The following is a 19,885-nucleotide window of genomic DNA, read 5'->3' on the forward strand; positions in this document are numbered from 1 at the left end:
CCATTAGAGGGCAGCACTATTTCCTGCTAATCAGTCCTCCAGATGCTACCTAGGTATCTCTTCTACACAGAATATCATGGTAATGAATTTGAGCATATAGGATATGCTCTGTCACAAATAAATGTTTTGGGTTTCATATCCCTTTAAAACAATAATTCCACAGTTACAATGAATGCCCTTCTGCTTCCATCTAGAAAAACAAACTTTTTAAAATGTATTTATTTGTTATTGAAGGGACAATAAAGTCCAAATTAAAGTTTCATGATTCAGATAGAGCATGTGAATTAAAACAACTTTCCAATTTGCTTCTAATATCAAATGTGTTTTGTTCTCTAGATATCGTTTTGTTGAAGAGTTAAGCTAAATAGGCTGATGGGAGCTCAGGAGCCTGCATGTGTTTTAATAGCAGTCTATAGCAAAGTGTTTGTAACTATGTATAACATTGCTAGAAACATTATTGCACACACTGCTGCCAGAGACACGTGCACAATCACCTAGGATTATTTTTTAACAAAGGATACCAAGAGAACTAAGCAAAATTGAAAACAGAAGTAAATTGAAACGTTTTTTTAAATTGTCATGCTCTATACCAGTAATAGCTAACCTTGCACCCCTGATGTTTCGGAACTACATTTTCCATGATGCTAAACTAGACTGCAGGGTACCTAAGCATCATGGGAAATGTAGTTTAAAATCATCTACAGTTCTAATGTTAGCCATCACTGCTCTATCCAATCAATTTATGTTTATTTATTTTTTGTCCCTTCACTATTTATTCACAGGAATATTACTACAGAGACTATATTTATTGACATATACTTTACAGGGATCCAACACCACCATGAACACCATAAATATGAGCAGCTGCCATTGTCAACCTGAGTACTTTTTGCTGATGGGGATTCCTGGCTTGGAGAACCATCACTTCCTTCTTTCTATTCCCTTCTGTGCTATGTACCTTCTGGCACTTGTTGGAAACAACCTTTTGATATTTATCATAGCGACAAATGAAAGTCTCCACCAGCCAATGTATTTTTTCCTAACCATCTTGGCTGTTACTGACCTCTTTTTGTGCTCCACCACGGTGCCAAAAACACTCACAATATTTTGGTTTGGTTCCCATGAAATCTCTTTTAATGATTGTCTCACTCAGGTCTTCTGGATTCATTTTATTTTTGCAGTTGAATCAGCCATATTGTTAATAATGGCTTGTGATCGGTTTTTTGCAATATGCAAACCCTTGACATACTCAGCTACCTTCACGCCTTCATTCATAAGAAAGTTACTCATTATAGCATTGGTGAGAGGCATCTGTATCATAACGCCATTTGTGTTTCTTCTGAAAAGGTTACCATTCCACAAAAGTAACATAATATCACATACGTACTGTGAGCATATGGGCGTGGCCAGGCTGGCGACAGCAAATATACGGATTAACGTGGTGTATGGGCTTATTATAGCTTTTGGTTCAACAGGAATAGACTTGATACTTATTGCTGTCTCATATGTAGTTATTATCAGGACGGTTGTGAGACTTCCCGCTTCAGAAGCTCGTTACAAGGCCTTTAATACATGTGTGTCCCATATCTGTGTCATCCTCATGTTTTATCTTCCAGCTTTCTTTTCTTTTATAGCACACAGGATTGGTCACAAACATATCCCTCCTCGTGTCCACATCATGTTGGCCAATCTCTATGTCCTTGTACCGCCCATGATGAACCCACTAATCTATGGAGTTAAAACAAAAGAAATTCGACAAAAGGTATTTACTAAGTTTTGTGTTGAAAAGACTTTGTGATGCAGACTTTTTAAACAAGGGCGTGTGCCCTATTATAAGAAAAAGCTTAAAATGAAATGACTGCTCGCTTAGAACAAGCTACTGAGGTCTGTTGTGTGGTAGAGCGATTCTCTCTCTGTACGTGTTGACATTTTTAGATACATAGACAATAAATAAATCCCTTGTACACGACTCTTTAATTTCACAATTTTGCTTAATATTACATACATCAACATTTTGTATATTTTCTATACTATAAACATTTTTGAATTCATTTATAATTCTGAAGGTAAAATGGATTAATTAAAACTACAACCAAATGTTACAAAATGTATTGTTTTCCATAATTTATTGAACATGATTCAATTCTCAAACTGTTGTAAAATGTGAATGTAAGTTTAATCAATTAATTAGCGAACAAATTTGTGAAGAAGTGCTTAACTAAATGTCTCCAAACCTGTAATCTTTTTAACTTGAGATTATAATGCTTTTTTCACTTTTTTCATATATACCCTTAATATATTTGAAGGTTCCTACCATATCATGTCTTCATTCTCCCCTTTAAAGGGATGAGGCAATCAATAGTTTTGTTTTATAATTCAGGCAGAGCAACTAATTTAAAAAAAATAGTTTCCAATTTACTTTTATTACAAAATTTGCTTAGTTCTTATGGTATTCTTTGTTGAAAAGATATCTAGGTAGGAAGTGCACATTTCTGGAGTGCTACATAGGAGGAAAAAGTAATGTCCTCTAGTGCTCTTGCTAATGTATAAAACTCTTGCAAAACTTTTATATAGTGCCCAGACACAAGCACGCTCCTGACCTTACTTCCATGCTTTAAAGCAAAGGTTTCCAATAGAACAAAGAAAAGTTAATAATAGAAATACATTGAAAAGAAATATGCTAGGTTAGAGGGGCATTTTTTATTTTATGCAAAAGAGTGCAATTGGTAGTTTGTTTGTTTGTAGAATAGGGATTTTTTGTTTTGGGGTGTTTTTTCCGTTTGTTTATTTTTTGTAAAGGGTAGATTGTTTGTATTTTTTGTAAAGGGTAGATTTTTTTTATTTTTTGCAATGTAGGTTTTTTGTGTAAATGTTATTTCTTACTAATGACACGGTGAGTCCACGGATCATCATCAATTACTGTTGGGAATATCACTCCTGCAGGAGGAGGCAAAAGAGCACCACAGCAGAGCTGTTAAGTATCAATTCCCCTCCCACCAACTCCAGTCATTCTCTTTGCCTCTAGTGCAAGGAGGATGTGAAGTAATTAGGTATCCTGCTTAAGATTCTTCTATCAAGATTTTTTTATTTTGAAGTCAGGGCAGGATTGCACTGATCTTCCATTACAGTTTGGGTATAGCTGTACTCCACGTTAGTCTCTTCAGCAGGGCTGTGGTAGCTTTTAAGCAGTTAGGAACTTGTAAAGTGGGCTTTGCTGTGTTTTTATAACATGTTGCTGCCCTAGTATAGAAAGCCTGAGTAAGTTTACTCTGTCTTTCTCTTTACACAGGTCCCTGTGAGGAGTGGCATCCTCTCATACTTTGTGAGTCGTCTGACTGCCGGACGGCTAGAATGCAGGTAAGTGCCTTTGTTCTTCTGGGGCTAGAAGGCTGGCACTGATGTGTTTAAGGACCCTCTGCTGTTAGTGGGACAAATCCTGAGGGATACTTAGGGCAGTATGCAGGCACATTAGTCATGTGACTTGGAGACTAGGGGTTAATTTCCCTCATAGTAAGGAAGGGGGTTTCCACCTTGGGGCATAAATTTAATTTTAGTACTGTAATCTGTACTTGGTCAGCTTCCTCTTGTGTTATGATACTGAGAAGATAGCACATAGGGCCCAATTTCTAAGGAGCTGCATAGCTGAGAACATACATTGCTTTATGAGGAGCAATTTCTCTGATCTGTGGCATTATATTCTGTTTCTTTAGGAAGCGGTGCGATGCCTTTTTATAATTTTTATGTCTGTACCCTGCACAATTTGTATTGCGCTCTTCGTCTTCTTGCCGTCTTAGTGGTCCCACCTCCTTCTTCTCGGGTAGGAGAAGCGCCATCTTGGACTGCAGTTTCGATGACTCCGCCTCGTTCTCTGACCGAGAGCGGAGCGTCGTTTCTATCTAAACGGTCTTAAAAGTTATAGTGTTGTGAGGCAGAGTCAAGCACACAAAATCAGGCTCTTCACTGTAATTATGCAAACGGAGCTTGTATTAAGTTACAGTCTGCTGTGTTTTTAACTTTAGAGGGCCTGTGGTTTATCATGTTTTTTACTACAATCTGTGTAAATAAAATGAGGTAAAATGTCTCCTTTAATTATCTCCATTACTTTCAGGGATACCAAGGGAAAAGCTCTTGTCTTTAAATCCTTTTCTTTGCTCTGGTGTGATACACAATTGTAATTGCTTGTTACATAGACCGCATATATAATTCTATAAAAAGTTTTTTGCTGGGGGCGGAGCGAGCGGCCGACCAAGATAATCTTAACACACTGAGACTCCTCTATTATGGCGGGCTAAAGTGGTGTAACCGCGGCCTAGATGCAGCTCCTATAAGAGGAACTAACAAGCTTCAATACCGCAGACCAAAGTGAAGCATATGGGGCATTCCTCCTTCACCTGGGAAGCTTCCAACTAGGAGACAAGGCTTGGGGCCTACATCGCTACTGTTGACATGCAGCAACAGCTCACACACGCCACCTTACCTCCAGAGCTCTCGGACAAAATAAAGCTGTCTCAGATAAATAGTGGAGGTCACGCAGCAATATGGGGGGGGGGGAACCTCAACAGGCAGCTATAAATCTGACGACCGCTTCATAATACAACGCCCACGAGGCTGAGTCCGCGAGCATCATAAATGAGTGTGACCTGCCTGAACAAGTACATCACAACTCCGGATCATTGTTACATATGGATCAAAATGGCCACTGCCTGGGAAACAGAAATGCAAGAAGATATAAATAGCCACATGGCCAAATTTGAAGAAAATCTGCCGATCTGGATAGAGCTCCTCTTGTTTTCTTATTGAATAGTTGCTTCGCTAAGGCTGTGCCATCTGAAACTGCTGACAGAACCTTGGATCTAAACAAACCTGCCACAGAGTATAAGCGGCAAGAAGCGATTCTGAAAGAAAGATTGCTGCAGATTGGAGGAATCTGCAGCAAGACGACACACCTTAAAAACCATAGCTACTAATTAAGGGACTAACGGCTTCATGAACAAGCTCCATAAGACGGTAGATATGTCGCTAAGAGAGGACTTGCGGGGGCCCCTGGGAGGCTGCGATTGGAAAACAGATACACTCTCGACCTACCAGTAATAACTACGCCAGCCTCACTAATGAAAACAGTCTCTACCTTGAAGATATTTATGGTCTGATCGGTGAAGCATGACCGCTAAGTACACCTGCAGGAATGGTATATAAAACTGACAAGAGACTTCCCATGCAAATGAAACTTCCAGGCCATACTTTAAAAGGAAACTTGCGCACTTACAGTAAGACTCCGTCCATAATGAACTCTAAAGCCTGGGGTTTACAAAAGATAACTCTATTACTTTTAACGACAAACGCTCTTTAGGCATGGAGACGAACTGGCTCAGTAATATAATTTTGTTATGCAAAGTTAAAGTTTTCAATTACTTTGTTTGCCTTTTGTTGCACATGTGTATAGATTTTATGTACTTTACTTACGGCTAGATTTAGAGTTCTGCGGCCAAAGGGGTGCGTTAGCTACGAGTGCTTTTTTTCTCCCGCATCTTTTAAATACCACTGGTATTTAGAGTTCACAGAATGGCTGCGTTAGTCTCCAAAAAAGGGAGTGTAGAGCATATTTACCGCCACTTCAACTCTCGATACCAGCGGTGCTTACGGACGCGGCCAGCTTCAAAACTGTGCTTGTGCACGATTCCCCCATAGAAAACAATGGGGCCGTTTGAGCTGAAAAAAAAACCAAACACCTGCAAAAAAGCAGTGTTCAGCTCCTAACGCAGCCCCATTGTTTCCTATGGGGACACACTTCCTACGTCTGCACCTAACACCCTAACATGAACCCCGAGTCTAAACACCCCTAACCTTACACTTATTAACCCCTAATCTGCCGCCCCCGCTATCGCTGACCCCTGCATATTATTATTAACCCCTAATCTGCCGCTCCGTACACCGCACAACCTACATTATACCTATGTACACCTAATCTGCTGCCCCTAACACCGCCGACCCCTATATTATATTTCTTAACCCCTAATCTGCCGCCCCCAACGTCGCCTCCACCTACCTACACTTATTAACCCCTAATATGCCGACCGGAGCTCGCCGCTACTCTAATAAATCTATTAACCCCTAATTTAAGTCTAACCCTAACACTAACACCCCCCTAAGTTAAATATAATTTTATTCTAACGAAATAAACTAACTCTTATTAAATAAATTAATCCTATTTAAAGCTAAATACTTACCTGTAAAATAAACCCTAACATAGCTACAATATAAATTATAATTATATTGTAGCTATTTTAGGATTAATATTTATTTTACAGGCAACTTTGTAATTATTTTAACCAGGTACAATAGCTATTAAATAGTTAATAACTATTTAATAGTTACCTAGTTAAAATAATTACAAAATTACCTGTAAAATAAATCCTAACCTAAGTTACAATTAAACCTAACACTACACTATCAATAAATAAATTAAATAAAATACCTACAATTATCTACAATTAAACCTAACACTACACTATCAATAAATTAATTAAATACAATACCTACAAATAAATACAATTAAATAAACTAACTAAAGTACAAAAAATAAAAAAGAACTAAGTTACAAAAAATAAAAAAAATATTTACAAACATTAGAAAAATATTACAACAATTTTAAACTAATTACACCTACTCTAAGCCCCCTAATAAAATAGCAAAGACCCCCAAAATAAAAAATCCCCTACCCTATTCTAAAATTAAAATAGAAAAGCTCTTTTACCTTACCAGCCCTGAAAAGGGCCCTTTGCGGGGCATACCCCAAAGAATTCAGCTCTTTTGCCTGTAAAAAAAAAACATACAATACCCCCCCCCTAACATTACTTAGGTTTTTCCTCTAGGTTGTTATATTACCTGATTTGTATGCTGATCTATCCTGTGTTAGTACTGCCCCTATAGACCAATTTTAATATAACTGTTTATTTCCTTCAAATTCTAGCTTAAGTGTGGATATATAGATGCTTTCTGACTGCTTGGCTACCACCGAGGTCTACTAAGCTTGTTCACTTAACATTTACTCTAGGCAGAACATTCACCACACCTTATTTGTACCTAATTATGTTTGCTGGTTTCTGCAATAACGTACCTGCATACACATATCTATGCCCTCTAGCATATGCATTAGGTCCCACACTGACTCATACATAAGGTTACTAGTAACACGTACAAAATACACAGTCCCTGAACAGGCTCACACCCCCAAAGCACACTTAGCCGCTGGCTGCAGCAGACGTAGACGTCCGTTCTCTGTAAATGTAAATGTGGTTCAGCATAGCAAGGATTGGTCTTGTGGTATTGCATTGCGCCCCTTTCACCAGGTTTTCCTCTTATCTTAGTACCATGATCAAAGCAAGTCCATGATGTATTTACCCTCATATAAGGGCCTTCCTAGATAGACGCTGGCAGCCTTGGGTGCACATTAATCTATGCTAGGCTCCGATGTTGAATCTTTTGTTTAAATTGTTGCATTTCTGGTTAGCAATTGTCGTTGTAAGTAATGTGTTTCTCTATGCCTCCATTTCCTATAATGTATCACACCCTCACAACCAGAGGCTGCTAACTATGCCCCTTATTTGCGTTTTCTTCCCACCTAACTCTTGATACACTGACAAATTTCCAGCTTTTTAGGCCTTTATATGGCCGTCTTACCCTACACCTTATCTCCCTCATTAGCAGTAACCTCATCCCCTCATAGCCTTTTCCTTCTATTCTCTAACCTTTGTGCCAGAATCCAATTAACACAGTTCATCTCTTTCCACCTCCGTCCTCCTCCTCTCTCTCCACCCCCTCCCTCCTCTTCTTCTTCTCCTTCCCCCCCCCTTTTCTTTCGATAGATCCAGTCTCACTCCTTTACCTCCTTGCTCTTTTTTAAAATAATCAAATTAATATAGCCCATTCCTTCACGCCCCTCCCTTCCTCCCTTCTCCCCTCTACAACAGACTACTGTTCCCCCAGCTCTCCAGCAATCCACCTTTTCCCTATCGCTTCTATAACAGATTGTTATCTCCCTACCTTTCCAATAACACCTTTTCCTATCCTCCAATTTGCAAAATACCCCCCCCCCCCTGAAGGGGGTTTATCTGAGCGGTCTTTCTCGTTTATACCGCAATTAATAGAATATAAGCATTACTACTGTAACTGAGTTTGCCTGTTTTTTGTTTTTTCTACTTCTCTTGTGTACCAGGTGACCCACACTACAGCTGCACAGTATCCTACTCCTTATTCACCCCCCCTCCCCAACCCCTCCCTCCTGTTCCTCCTCCCCACTCCCCCTCTCCTTCCTTGTTCCCCCTCCCTTCCCCTTTTTTTTTTTTTTTCTCTTCCCTCCTCCTTTTACGCCGACCAGAATTACAAGATGTCCTTTACATGTACCTCTCAAAACGTAAGGGGTCTTAATACCCCGAATAAAAGAAGTAGACTGTTAAACTATCTCTATCATACCAAGTCTAAAGTGGTCTTTTTACAAGAAACCCATTGGGTTAAAGGAACGCCCATACCTTTATACTGTAAATACTTTCCAATAGTTGAAACAGCCTCTTTCGACTCTAAGTCACGAGGCGTGGCAATCATGATTCACAAGTCAATACTATACGAAAAAATTAGTTCCTTTACAGACCATCAGGGCAGATACCTAATTTTGAATTGCAAATTGGATAACATTCCATACACCTTAGCTTGTTACTACGCTCCCAACTCGGGCCAAACCAGAATGCTCAGGAATTCCTAAGACTTTTAGCCTCTAAGAGGTCCCAAAACCTCCTTCTCGCAGGTGACTTTAACATGATTACAGACACCACATTAGATAGACGCTCTCCTAAATTTAAACCATGTGACCCCCAAACCTCACGATCTGCTAGACAATTCAACAGCCTTCTTGCACAATATAATTTGTTCGACATTTGGCGGTCCCATCATCCTTCGTCTAGAGATTACTCCTACTATTCCGCGGTGCACAACACATATACCAGAATCGACCATGTCTACTGCGAGTCCAGGCTTCTTGACCTTGTTCAGCGGGTCTCTATGCCAGGGTGCTCCTGGTCTGACCACTCCCGGGTTCAGTTTTCCTTAAAAGCTCCAACCTGTGTGTCCTTTAGATCCTCCTGGAGACTCCCGGAGCACTTACTTTCTACTCCAGAACAGATTCTGTTCCTCCGGAGAAATATTGATGAGTTTCTTCAAATGAACGATAATGGTTCTGTGAGTGATTTCTGCCTATGGAACACGCTTAAGGCGTTTACCAGAGGACTGTTCTTTAAATTGAAAGCAGACCATAACAAGCAACTAGGGGAATCTCTGTCCCGATTACACTCAAGCCTCCGCTCGCTAACCACCTCACACATGATTTCCTTAGATCCACAGACCCTCCTACACATAGAGGATACCAAACTGAAAATAGAGGCTATAGAACTTAAGCGCCATCAGGCACAGGTTCGCCGGTTTCAGCAAACTTTTTATGCCAAAGGAAACAAAGCAGACCGACTTTTAGCCAATAAGCTTAGGCAACGCACTGCGGAAGCTCGCATCCCTCATTTAGTAACACCAAAAGGCATTGTTCGCCTCCCAATGGATATTGGAAACGCTTTTGCGCACTATTACTCCTCTTTATATAACTTACAAAATTCCTCAGAAACCCCTGCCCCGTCTTCTCGCCACATTCAGGACTTTTTGAAATCCCTGTCCCTACCAGTTCTTTCTGAATCTCAAAAAATGATGCTTGACTCTCCGATTACCATCGAAGAAGTGGCTTTGACAATTAAATCCTTGAAGCCAAATAAATCACCTGGTTCAGACGGGTATAGCGCCCTTTTCTATAAAACCTTCTCTGCACAACTTTCCCCCTTGCTTACCAGAATTTGCATGCTAGCTAGACAAACTAGCTCTCTCCCTCCAGAAATGCTTGAAGCAGTCATAGTGGCAATCCCAAAGCCAGGAAAGGTCCCGGACAGGTGTGAACATTTTCGCCCTATCTCATTAATTAATACGGATGTCAAAATCCTGGCTAAGGTTATGGCTACTAGACTTAATAAGGTCCTTACGACACTTATCAACGAAGACCAGGTTGGTTTCACCCCGGGCAGAGAGGGACCGGACAATACTCGCAGACTGCTCAATATCTTCTTCGAGACCAAGCAGAGACTTATCCCCTGCACAGCGCTGGCGCTTGACGCCGAAAAAGCCTTTGACAGGGTGAATTGGTCATACCTGTTTGAAGTCCTCGGTCACTTCGGCTTCCCCTCCAGCTTTATCTCCTGTGTTAGGTCACTCTACTCGGCCCCCTCAGCCTCAGTTAAAGGCCTAGGTTTTCGCTCCTCGACTTTTTGAATCACCAACGGGACCTGACAAGGGTGCCCTCTATCTCCGCTTATATTCGCTATGATTATGGAACCGCTAGCGGAGGCCATTAGAAGCAACCCGGAGATAGTAGGGGTTGAGATTGAAGGAACTGTGCATAAAACTGCTTTGTTTGCAGATGACCTAACTATTTTTCTGAATGACCCTGTTCGGTCTCTCCCTGCCCTGTTTAGGCTACTAGACTATTTTGGTCACCTCAGCCATTATAAGTTGAACCTTAACAAAACTGACGCTTATGCTATTAATTTGGAGGAGTGCTTGAGTCTTTAAAAGCGACATATTCGTTCAACTGGTCCAAACAGAAAATCAAGCATCTAGGAGTCTATCTCTCCTCTAACATATCTACCATCATCGAATCCAATTTTTACCCATTGTTGCAACAGTTCCAGAAGAGCATGAATACATGGAGCGTACCTTGTATCTCATGGTTAGGCCGGGTAGCGGCGTTTAAAATGGTGCTACTCCCTAAGTTGACCTACCTTTTTCGTTCACTCCCTATTCCGATACCTAAATCCCTCATTGGTAAATTTCAACAAGTCTGCAATAAGTTTATTTGGAGGAATAAACACCCCAGAGTAGCTACTCGTATTATGCAGCAGCCGATTTGTAGTGGAGGCGCTGGCGCCCCCAACATTGCTACTTACCATGAAGCCTCACGCTTAGCACACATCCTCGCTTGGAATGTCACCTCCATCACTTGTGGATGGCGAACACTGGAACAAGCTACCTTACCTAAGTCTCTATCACTCCCAGATCTCATCTGGCTCCCTAAACATGTCAGATCTATGTATAACATACATAGCACTATCATCATACACTCTTTGCGCTTTTGGGATAGGTTACGCTCGTTAAAGCAAATTGCTCCGCATCCCTCTCCCATACATTCCTTATCGGGTCTCCTTTTAGCCCTGAGGGACTCACATCCACAATTCTGGCACGAATGCGGTATTACTTGCATAGCTGACTTGTTCCCCAGAGGTAGGTTTATAGCCACCTCCCATTTCATCTCAGCTTATAACCCATCTCCCTTCTTACGATTTGAATTCTGGAGGCTCCGTAGCCTTTTAAAATCCTGGGGTTTTCTTGACTACCCCCTCCGAGAAACTACTAAATGGGAAAAAAGATGGTCGGGCAAAATCAAAATTCCACGGGCGCTCTCGATTTCTTATAGGGACCTGCTGAACTCCCCTACATTTCTCAAGTCAGCCTACATTATAGCCTGGGAAAGAGACTTAAAATTCCATGCTGACCAAGCAGACTGGGCTAAAGCTGCCACGCGAACCAAACAGGCGCTCCATTGTGTGACCCTCTTGGAGCTCTACATTAAAATTTGCACCCAATGGCACCTAACTCCGCTTAGGCTATTCAAAATTTCCCACTCTAATTCCCCGTTGTGCTGGAGGGAGTGTGGGATGGTGGGATCGCCAGCCCACATATGGTGGGAATGCCCGACATTACAACCTTTCTGGACCACAATCCTAAGCAAGTGCTTAGCTCTTGACCCTCTGATTGGGAAATCCCCACAAACTCTACTATTCCATATAGACATTGAATCACATTCCATCTCCACCATTTTCCTGAGCATTTACTTATTTTCAGCTGCCAAGCTAGCAGTTGCTAGACTCTGGAAACGAAAGGCAGCCCCGAGATGGGCAGATGTAGTCAAGATCATGTCCTACTTTGAGCAAATAGAATGCCCAATATTCACTCAACAGAATAAGGTGGCCCTACACTCCCAGATATGGGACTCCTGGAGACAACAAATCCTTCGAAAGGACCCCAAGACAGCACCCAACTTCCCATGAGTCCAGAATAATTAATGTTCGTTTCAAGCATAACTAATTATTATGTAACCCCGGGTTATTAGTCTGGAAGCCTTAAGGAATATGTGATTTCTCTCCCCCCCCCCTCTTTTTTTTTTTTTTTTTTTTCTTCTTCTTTCTTTTCTATTCTTCCCTCTCCCTCTCTCTTTTCTCTTCATCCCCTCCTTTCCTAACCCACCCTTCCCCCTCCATTTCCTTCCCTTCCCTCTTCACTCCTTGTTACTCCTTGTCTGGGTCACCAAGATCATCAGTCATCGCTATACATAAAACATTCTACTGGTATTGTTATTTGCTTTTCTTATCCACAGATATATGATACTTTACAGTATTATTGAAAATGTTGAGGTCGTCTGTTGTTCATTATTTCCAATTTATATGCTCTCATGTATTGTTTGCATCGTTATGTTATGTACCGTGACTATTTGTATTGCCAATTTTATATTCCATGTTTGATCATCACCTTGTTATTCTCATGACTTTCGACCTCAATAAAATATTACTTTAAAAAAAAAAAAAAATTTTTTAGTAGAGTAGCGGTGAGCTCCGGTCAGCAGATTAGGGGTTAATACTTGAAGTTAGGTGTCGGCGATGTTAGGGAGAGCAGATTAGGGGTTAATACTATTTATTATAGGGTTATTGAGGCGGAAGTGAGGCAGATTAGGGGTTAATACATTTATTATAGTAGCGGTGAGATCCGGTCGGCAGATTAGGGGTTAATTATTGTAGGTAGGTGGAGGCGACGTTGGGGGCGGCAGATTAGGGGTTAATAAATATAATATAGCGGTTGGCGGTATTAGGGGCAGAAGATTAGGGGTACATAGGGATAACGTAGGTTGCGGCGGTGTACAGAGCGGCAGATTAGGGGTTAAAAATTTTAATAGAGTGGCGGCGATGTGGGGGGACCTCGGTTTAGGGGTACATAGGTAGTTTATGGGTGTTAGTGTACTTTAGAGCACAGTAGTTAAGAGGTTTATAAACCGGCGTTAAAGCTCTTAACTACTGACTTTTTTCTGCGGCTGGAGTTTTGTCGTTAGATTTCTAATGCTCACTTCAGCCAAGTCTCTAAATACCAGCGTTAGAAAGATCCCATTGAAAAGATAGGATACGCAAATGGCGTAGCAAATAATGTCCCTTCCTCATAAATAGAAATTGTCGACACAAGAAGCTGTTTACATTTAACTTAAATATGTATCAGGATGTTCAGTCTTGGAGGCCTATTTATCAAATGTCTGTCGGACCTGATCCGACAGTGCGGATCAGGTCCGACAGATATCGCTGAATGCGGAGAGCAATACGCTCTCCGTATTCAGCATTGCACAAGCAGCTCTTGTGAGCTGCTGGTGCAACACTGCCCCCTGCAGACTTGCGGCCAATCAGCCGCCATCAGGGCGGTGTCAATCAACCCGATCGTACAAGATCGGGTTGAATTGTGGCAATCTCGATCCACCTGCTCAGAGCAGACGGATAGGGTTATGAAGCAGCGGTCTTTAGAACGCTGCTCTATAACTTGCTTTTCTGGCAAGTCTGAAGACTCGCCAGAAACACGGGCCCTCAAGCTCCATTCAGAGCTTGATAAATGGGCCTCATGGCCTTTACTTACAAATTTATTATCACCTGGTTTACACAGTTATGTTGCTGTTTCTATTTTACATTTATAACACCCCTATTCCGATTGTTTCTCATGTAACCAAGGACCCAAGAGTGGCCCAAATCAATTTTATTGGGGCTAAAAAGAGGATTGTAGATTTTTAAAAAAACAATGCTTAAGTCAGTTGGTTTTTACACATGCTCTGTTACTGATGAATGTCTGCTTTATATATTCTTTTTTTTGCATATTTACGGTTATCTCCAACACTAAGATAAAGCCTACACATAAGTTAAAGTATATGCTATTCCCAAGCAACTAGCTAATCCTAGTGATTTAGCACATAATATTACACATATATGCAGTAGTCTACGTGCAGATACATCTAGACTTGACATTGAGTAAGGATTTTTGTTCATTTGCCATTGTTATGGAGGGACTATGCTCACAATAGCAGAAGAGTTATACTCTTAATGACGACTTGCTAGTCTGATCAGATAAACTCTTTATATGCGTGTTAGGTACGGTTTGTGCTGGTACGGTTTGTGCTAGATACAGTGTGTGCTGGATACTGCTTGTGCTGGGTACTGTTTGTTCTCGGTGCAATGGGTTATAGATGCTGTCTGAGCTTGGTACAGTTTGTGCTGGGTAATGCTTGTGCTAGGTACGGTGTGTGCTAGGTAATATCTATGCTAGGTACTGTTTGTGCTAGGTACCAGTTGTGCTAGGTACCAGTTGTGCTAGGTACTGTCTGTGCTAGGTACTCTCTGTGCTAGGTAATGTTTATGCTAGGCATTGTTTGTGCTAGGTACTGTTTGTGCTAGGCTCTGTTTGTGCTAGGTATTGATTGTGCTAGGTATTGTTTGTGCTAGGTACTGTTTGTGCTAGGTACTGTTTGTGCCAGGTACTGTTTGTGTCAGGTACTGTTTGTGCCAGGTACTGTTTAAGCCAGGTAGTGTTTGTGTTAGGTACTGTTTGTGTTAGGTACTGTTTGTCCCAGGTACTGTTTGTGTCAGGTACTGTTTGTGCCGGGTACTGTTTGTGTCGGATACTGTTTGTGTCAGGTACTGTTTATGCCAGGTAATGTTTGTGCCAGGTACTGTTTGTGCTAGGTACTGTTTGTGCCAGGTACTGTTTGTGTCAGGTACTGTTTGTGCCAGGTACTTTTTATGCCAGGTACTGTTTGTGCCAGGTACTGTTTGTACTAGGTACTGTGTGTGCCAGGTACTGTTTGTGCCGGGTACTGTCTGTGCTAGGTACTGTCTGCGCTAGGTACTGTGTGCGCTATGTACTGTGTGTTCTAGGTACTGTCTGTGCTAGGTACTGTCTGTGCAAGGTACTGTTTGTGCAAGGTACTGTTTGTGCCAGGTACTGTTTGTGCCGGGTACTGTCTGTGCTAGGTACTGTCTGTGCCAGGTACTGTGTGGGCTAGGTACTGTATGTGCTAGGTACTGTGTGTGCCAGGTACTGTCTGTGCCAGGTACTGTGTGTGCTAGGTACTGTGCGCGCTAGGTACTGTGTGTGCTAGATACTGTGTGTGCTAAGTACTGTCTGTGCCAGGTATTGTTTGTGCTAGGTACGGTGTGTTCTAGGTACTGTGTGCACTAGGTACTGTGTGTGCTAGATACTGTGTGTGCTAGGTACTGTCTGTGCTAGGTACTGTCTGTGATAGGTGCGGTGTGTTCTAGGTACTGTGTGCACTAGGTACTGTGTGTGCTAGATACTGTGTGTTCTAGGTACTGTCTGTGCCAAGTACTGTTTGTGCCAGGTACTGTTTGTGCTAGGTACTGTTTGTGCTAGGTGCTATGTGTGCCAGGTACCGTTTGTGTCAGGTACTGTTTGTGCCAGGTACTGTTTATGCCAGGTACTGTTTGTGCCAGGTACTGTTTGTGCTAGGTACTGTTTGTGCCAAGTACTGTTTGTGCTGGGTACTGTCTGTGCTAGGTACTGTCTGTGCCAGGTACTGTGTGCGCTATGTACTGTGTGTTCTAGGTACTGTCTGTGCTAGGTACTGTATATGCCAGGTACTGTTTGTACCAGGTACTGTTTGTGCCGGGTACTGTCTGTGCTAGGTACTGTCTGTGCCAGGTACTGTGTGGGCTAGGTAATGTGTGTGCTAGGTACTATGTGTGCCAGGTACTGTCTATGCCAGGTACTGTGTGTGCTAGGTACTGTGTGTGCTAGGTACTGTGTGTGCTAGATACTGTGTGTGCTAAGTACTGTCTGTGCCAGGTACTGTTTGTGCTGGGTACTGTCTGTGCTAGGTACTGTCTATGCTAGGTATGGTGTGTTCTAGGTACTGTCTGTGCTAGGTACTGTGTGTGTTAAGTACAGTGTGTACTAGGTGCAGTCTTAGGTTCTTTTAGATTCTAATCCATGCATCCTCCTTCCTCATGTTGCTAAATATTGTTGTTTTAGATTATTTAAATAGTATATCGAGAGATCAATATATTGCTATGTGTTGCTGGAATATACTCTCCTCCTGAAGTACAAAAGCTTTTTGTTCTAAGAGCCTATATCTGTCTACCTCACATATACCTTGTACTGGCTTTTGGAGCACTAAACTTAATTTATACGCACTAGCTCCCCCCCCCCCCACACACATTCTTAGCCCACATCAGGGATCAATCTAGGTGAACTATTTTCACCACAAATTCGCTCATTTTACCCATTCCTCCCTTATGGTCCCCTTTCCCAAAAATATTGTATTACAGAAGTTTGAGGTCCCAATGGTCAGATCTATATTGGTTTCTTTAAAATAGAAAAATGTGAGTCAATCCGGGTACTGTCTGTGCTAGGTTCTGTCTGTGCCAGGTACTGTGTGGGCTAGGTGCTATGTGTGCTAGATACTGTGTGTGCCAGGTACTGTCTGTGCCAGGTACTGTCTGTGCCAGGTACTGTGTGTGCTAGGTACTGTGTGTGCTAGATACTGTGTGTGCTAAGTACTGTCTGTGCCAGGTACTGTTTGTGCCGGGTACTGTCTGTGCTAGGTACTGTCTGTGCTAGGTATGGTGTGTTCTAGGTACTGTGTGCGCTAAGTACTGTGTGTGCTAGATACTGTGTGTGCTAGGTACTGTCTGTGCCAGGTACTGTTTGTGCCAGGTACTGTTTGTGCTAGGTACTGTTTGTGCTAGGTACTGTGTGTGTCAGGTACTGTTTGTGTCAGGTACTGTTTGTGTCAGGTACTGTTTGTGCCAGGTACTCTATATGCCAGGTACTGTTTGTGCCAGGTACTGTTTGTGCTAAGTACTGTTTGTGCCAGGTACTGTTTGTGCCGGGTACTATCTGTGCTAGGTACTGTCTGTGCCAGGTACTGTGTGCGCTATGTACTGTGTGTTCTAGGTACTGTCTGTGCTAGGTACTGTCTGTGCTAGGTACTGTTTATGCCAGGTACTGTTTGTACCAGGTACTGTTTGTGCCGGGTACCGTCTGTGCTAGGTACTGTCTGTGCCAGGTACTGTGTGGGCTAGGTAATGTGTGTGCTAGGTACTGTGTGTGCCAGGTACTGTGTGTGCTAGGTACTGTGTGTGCTTGGTACTGTGTGTGCTAGATACTGTGTGTGCTAAGTACTGTCTGTGCCAGGTACTGTTTGTGCCGGGTACTGTCCATGCTAGGTACTGTCTGTGCTAGGTACTGTCTGTGCTAGGTATGGTGTGTTCTAGGTACTGTCTGTGCTAGGTACTGTGTGTGTTAAGTACAGTGTGTACTAGGTACAGTCTTAGCTTCTTTTAGTGACCCTCTAATCCATGCATCCTCCTTAATCATCTTGCTAAATATTGTTGTTTTAGATTATTTAAATAGTATATATCGAGAGATCAATATATATGTGTTGCTGGAATATACACTCCTCCTGAAGTACAAAAGCTTTTTGTTCTAAGAGCCTATATCTGTCTACCTCACATATACCTTGTACTGGCTTTTGGAGCACAACATTTAATTTATACGCCCTAGCTCCCCCCCCCCCCCACATTCTTAGCCTACATCAGGGTTCAATCTACATCAGGGTTCAATCTAGGTGAACTATTTTCACCACAAATTCACTCATTTTACCCATTCCTCCCTTATGGTCCCCTTTCCCAAAAATATTGTATTACAGAAGTTTGAGGTCCCAATGGTCAGATCTATATTGGTTTCTTTAAAATAGAAAAATGTGAGTCAATCCGGGTACTGTCTGTGCTAGGTACTGTCTGTGCCAGGTACTGTGTGGGCTAGGTGCTGTGTGTGCTAGGTACTGTGTGTGCCAGGTACTGTCTGTGCCAGGTACTGTGTGTGCTATGTACTGTGTGCGCTAGGTACTGTGTGTGCTAGATACTGTGTGTGCTAAGTACTGTCTGTGCCAGGTACTGTTTGTGCCGGGTACTGTCTGTGCTAGGTACTGTCTGTGCTAGGTACGGTGTGCGCTAGGTACTGTGTGTGCTAGATACTGTGTGTGCTAGGTACTGTCTGTGCCAGGTACTGTTTGTGCCAGGTACTGTTTGTGCTAGGTACTGTTTGTGCTAGGTACTGTGTGTGTCAGGTACTGTTTGTGCCAGGTACTCTATATGCCAGGTACTGTTTGTGCCAGGTACTGTTTGTGCTAGGTACCGTTTGTGCCAGGTACTGTTTGTGCCGGGTACTGTCTGTGCTAAGTACTGTCTGTGCCAGGTACTGTGTGCGCTATGTACTGTGTGTTCTAGGTACTGTCTGTGCTAGGTACTGTTTATGCCAGGTACTGTTTGTGCCAGGTACTGTTTGTGCCGGGTACCGTCTGTGTTAGGTACTGTCTGTGCCAGGTACTGTGTGGGGCTAGGTAATGTGTGTGCTAGGTACTGTGTGTGCTAGGTACTGTGTGTGCTAGATACTGTGTGTGCTAAATACTGTCTGTGCCAGGTACTGTTTGTGCCGGGTACTGTCTGTGCTAGGTACTGTCTGTGCTAGGTACGGTGTGTTCTAGGTACTGTCTGTGCTAGGTACTGTGTGTGTTAAGTACAGTGTGTACTAGGTACAGTCTTAGGTTCTTTTAGTGACCCTCTAATCCATGCATCCTCCTTCTTCATGTTGCTAAATATTGTTGTTTTAGATTATTTAAATAGTATATCTCGAGAGATCAATATATATGTGTTGCTGGAATATACGCTCCTCCTGAAGTACAAAAGCTATATCTGTCTACCTCACATATACCTTGTACTGGCTTTTGGAGCACTAAACTTAATTTATACGCACTAGCTCCCCCCCCCCCCACCACATTCTTAGCCCACATCAGGGTTCAATCTAGGTGAACTATTTTCACCACAAATTCGCTCATTTTACCCATTCCTCCCTTATGGTCCCCTTTCCCAAAAATATTGTATTACAGAAGTGTGAGGTCCCAATAGTCAGATCTATATTGGTTTCTTTAAAATAGAAAAATGTGAGTCAATCTGATGTCTTCCATTTATAAGACTGACTGAAATTGTATATCCTTTTCTGACCTTGGGGACATAGGTACCCTATTTATTGTTTTTGTATTTACTCAAGGGACCTGCAAGTCCTATTCAGTGGTAGACTTTGTTGTATCTGCATGCTTTTGCCCATTAGAACTGTTTATTTAAAGTCCCCTTCCCTTACTAAGGAAAGGTTACCTGAATTATCAATGTTTTGACAATAACTTTAACCGGACCTGCGTGTCCATTCCATTTGTTTGTGTCTATTGGAGCAGGGGTCCTGCATGTCCCCAATTATTACTTCTACTTTTAAAACTGAATTTGTTTTGCTATCAATGGAACAGAGGTCTGTTTCTAAGTGTATTTATAATTCCAGAAAGTCTGTATAAACTTAAAGTAACAGGGTAATTTTAAATATTTTAATTATTTTTAGATAATTATTTCCAAAATGTATTTTAGTCTCATGTCTCCCTGGATGATGCTGTCTAGGCGTATGCCACAGCTTCTCCTCAATCGTCCCAAGCACTTTTTAATGGAATCACATGCCGTGCCCTGCAGTTCCTCTCAGTCTCCTGGAGAAGTTATTTGTTGCTTTTCCTATCTTAAAGGGAAATCTCTAGACAAAATCTAATTAATCAGATAGTAAGGTTTCTGCTCCGCTTGCAACTATACATATTGCTTTCCTTATA

General features: G+C 42.1%; 1 protein-coding gene across 1 annotated transcript; it reads left to right on the forward strand.

The window, feature by feature from the left end:
- The first annotated feature begins 841 nt into the window (after positions 1-841).
- Positions 842-2,342, forward strand: LOC128652741 (olfactory receptor 52D1-like). The gene is made up of 2 exons (XM_053705672.1): positions 842-1,762; positions 2,256-2,342. Exons 1-2 carry the CDS (start codon positions 842-844, stop codon positions 2,340-2,342), a joined length of 1,008 nt encoding a protein of 335 aa, XP_053561647.1.
- Positions 2,343-19,885: the final 17,543 nt, after the last annotated feature.

Source organism: Bombina bombina, chromosome 3, assembly GCF_027579735.1.
Source record: "Bombina bombina isolate aBomBom1 chromosome 3, aBomBom1.pri, whole genome shotgun sequence".
NCBI lineage: Eukaryota > Metazoa > Chordata > Amphibia > Anura > Bombinatoridae > Bombina > Bombina bombina.

Excerpts from the sequence above, each read along its gene's own strand:
- LOC128652741 (XM_053705672.1), top strand. The coding sequence starts at position 842 with ATGAACACCATAAATATGAGCAGCTGCCATTGTCAACCTGAGTACTTT. Across the intron at positions 1,763-2,255 it reads CAAAAGAAATTCGACAAAAG|ATTATAATGCTTTTTTCACT; the intron begins GTATTTACTAAG and ends TTTTAACTTGAG.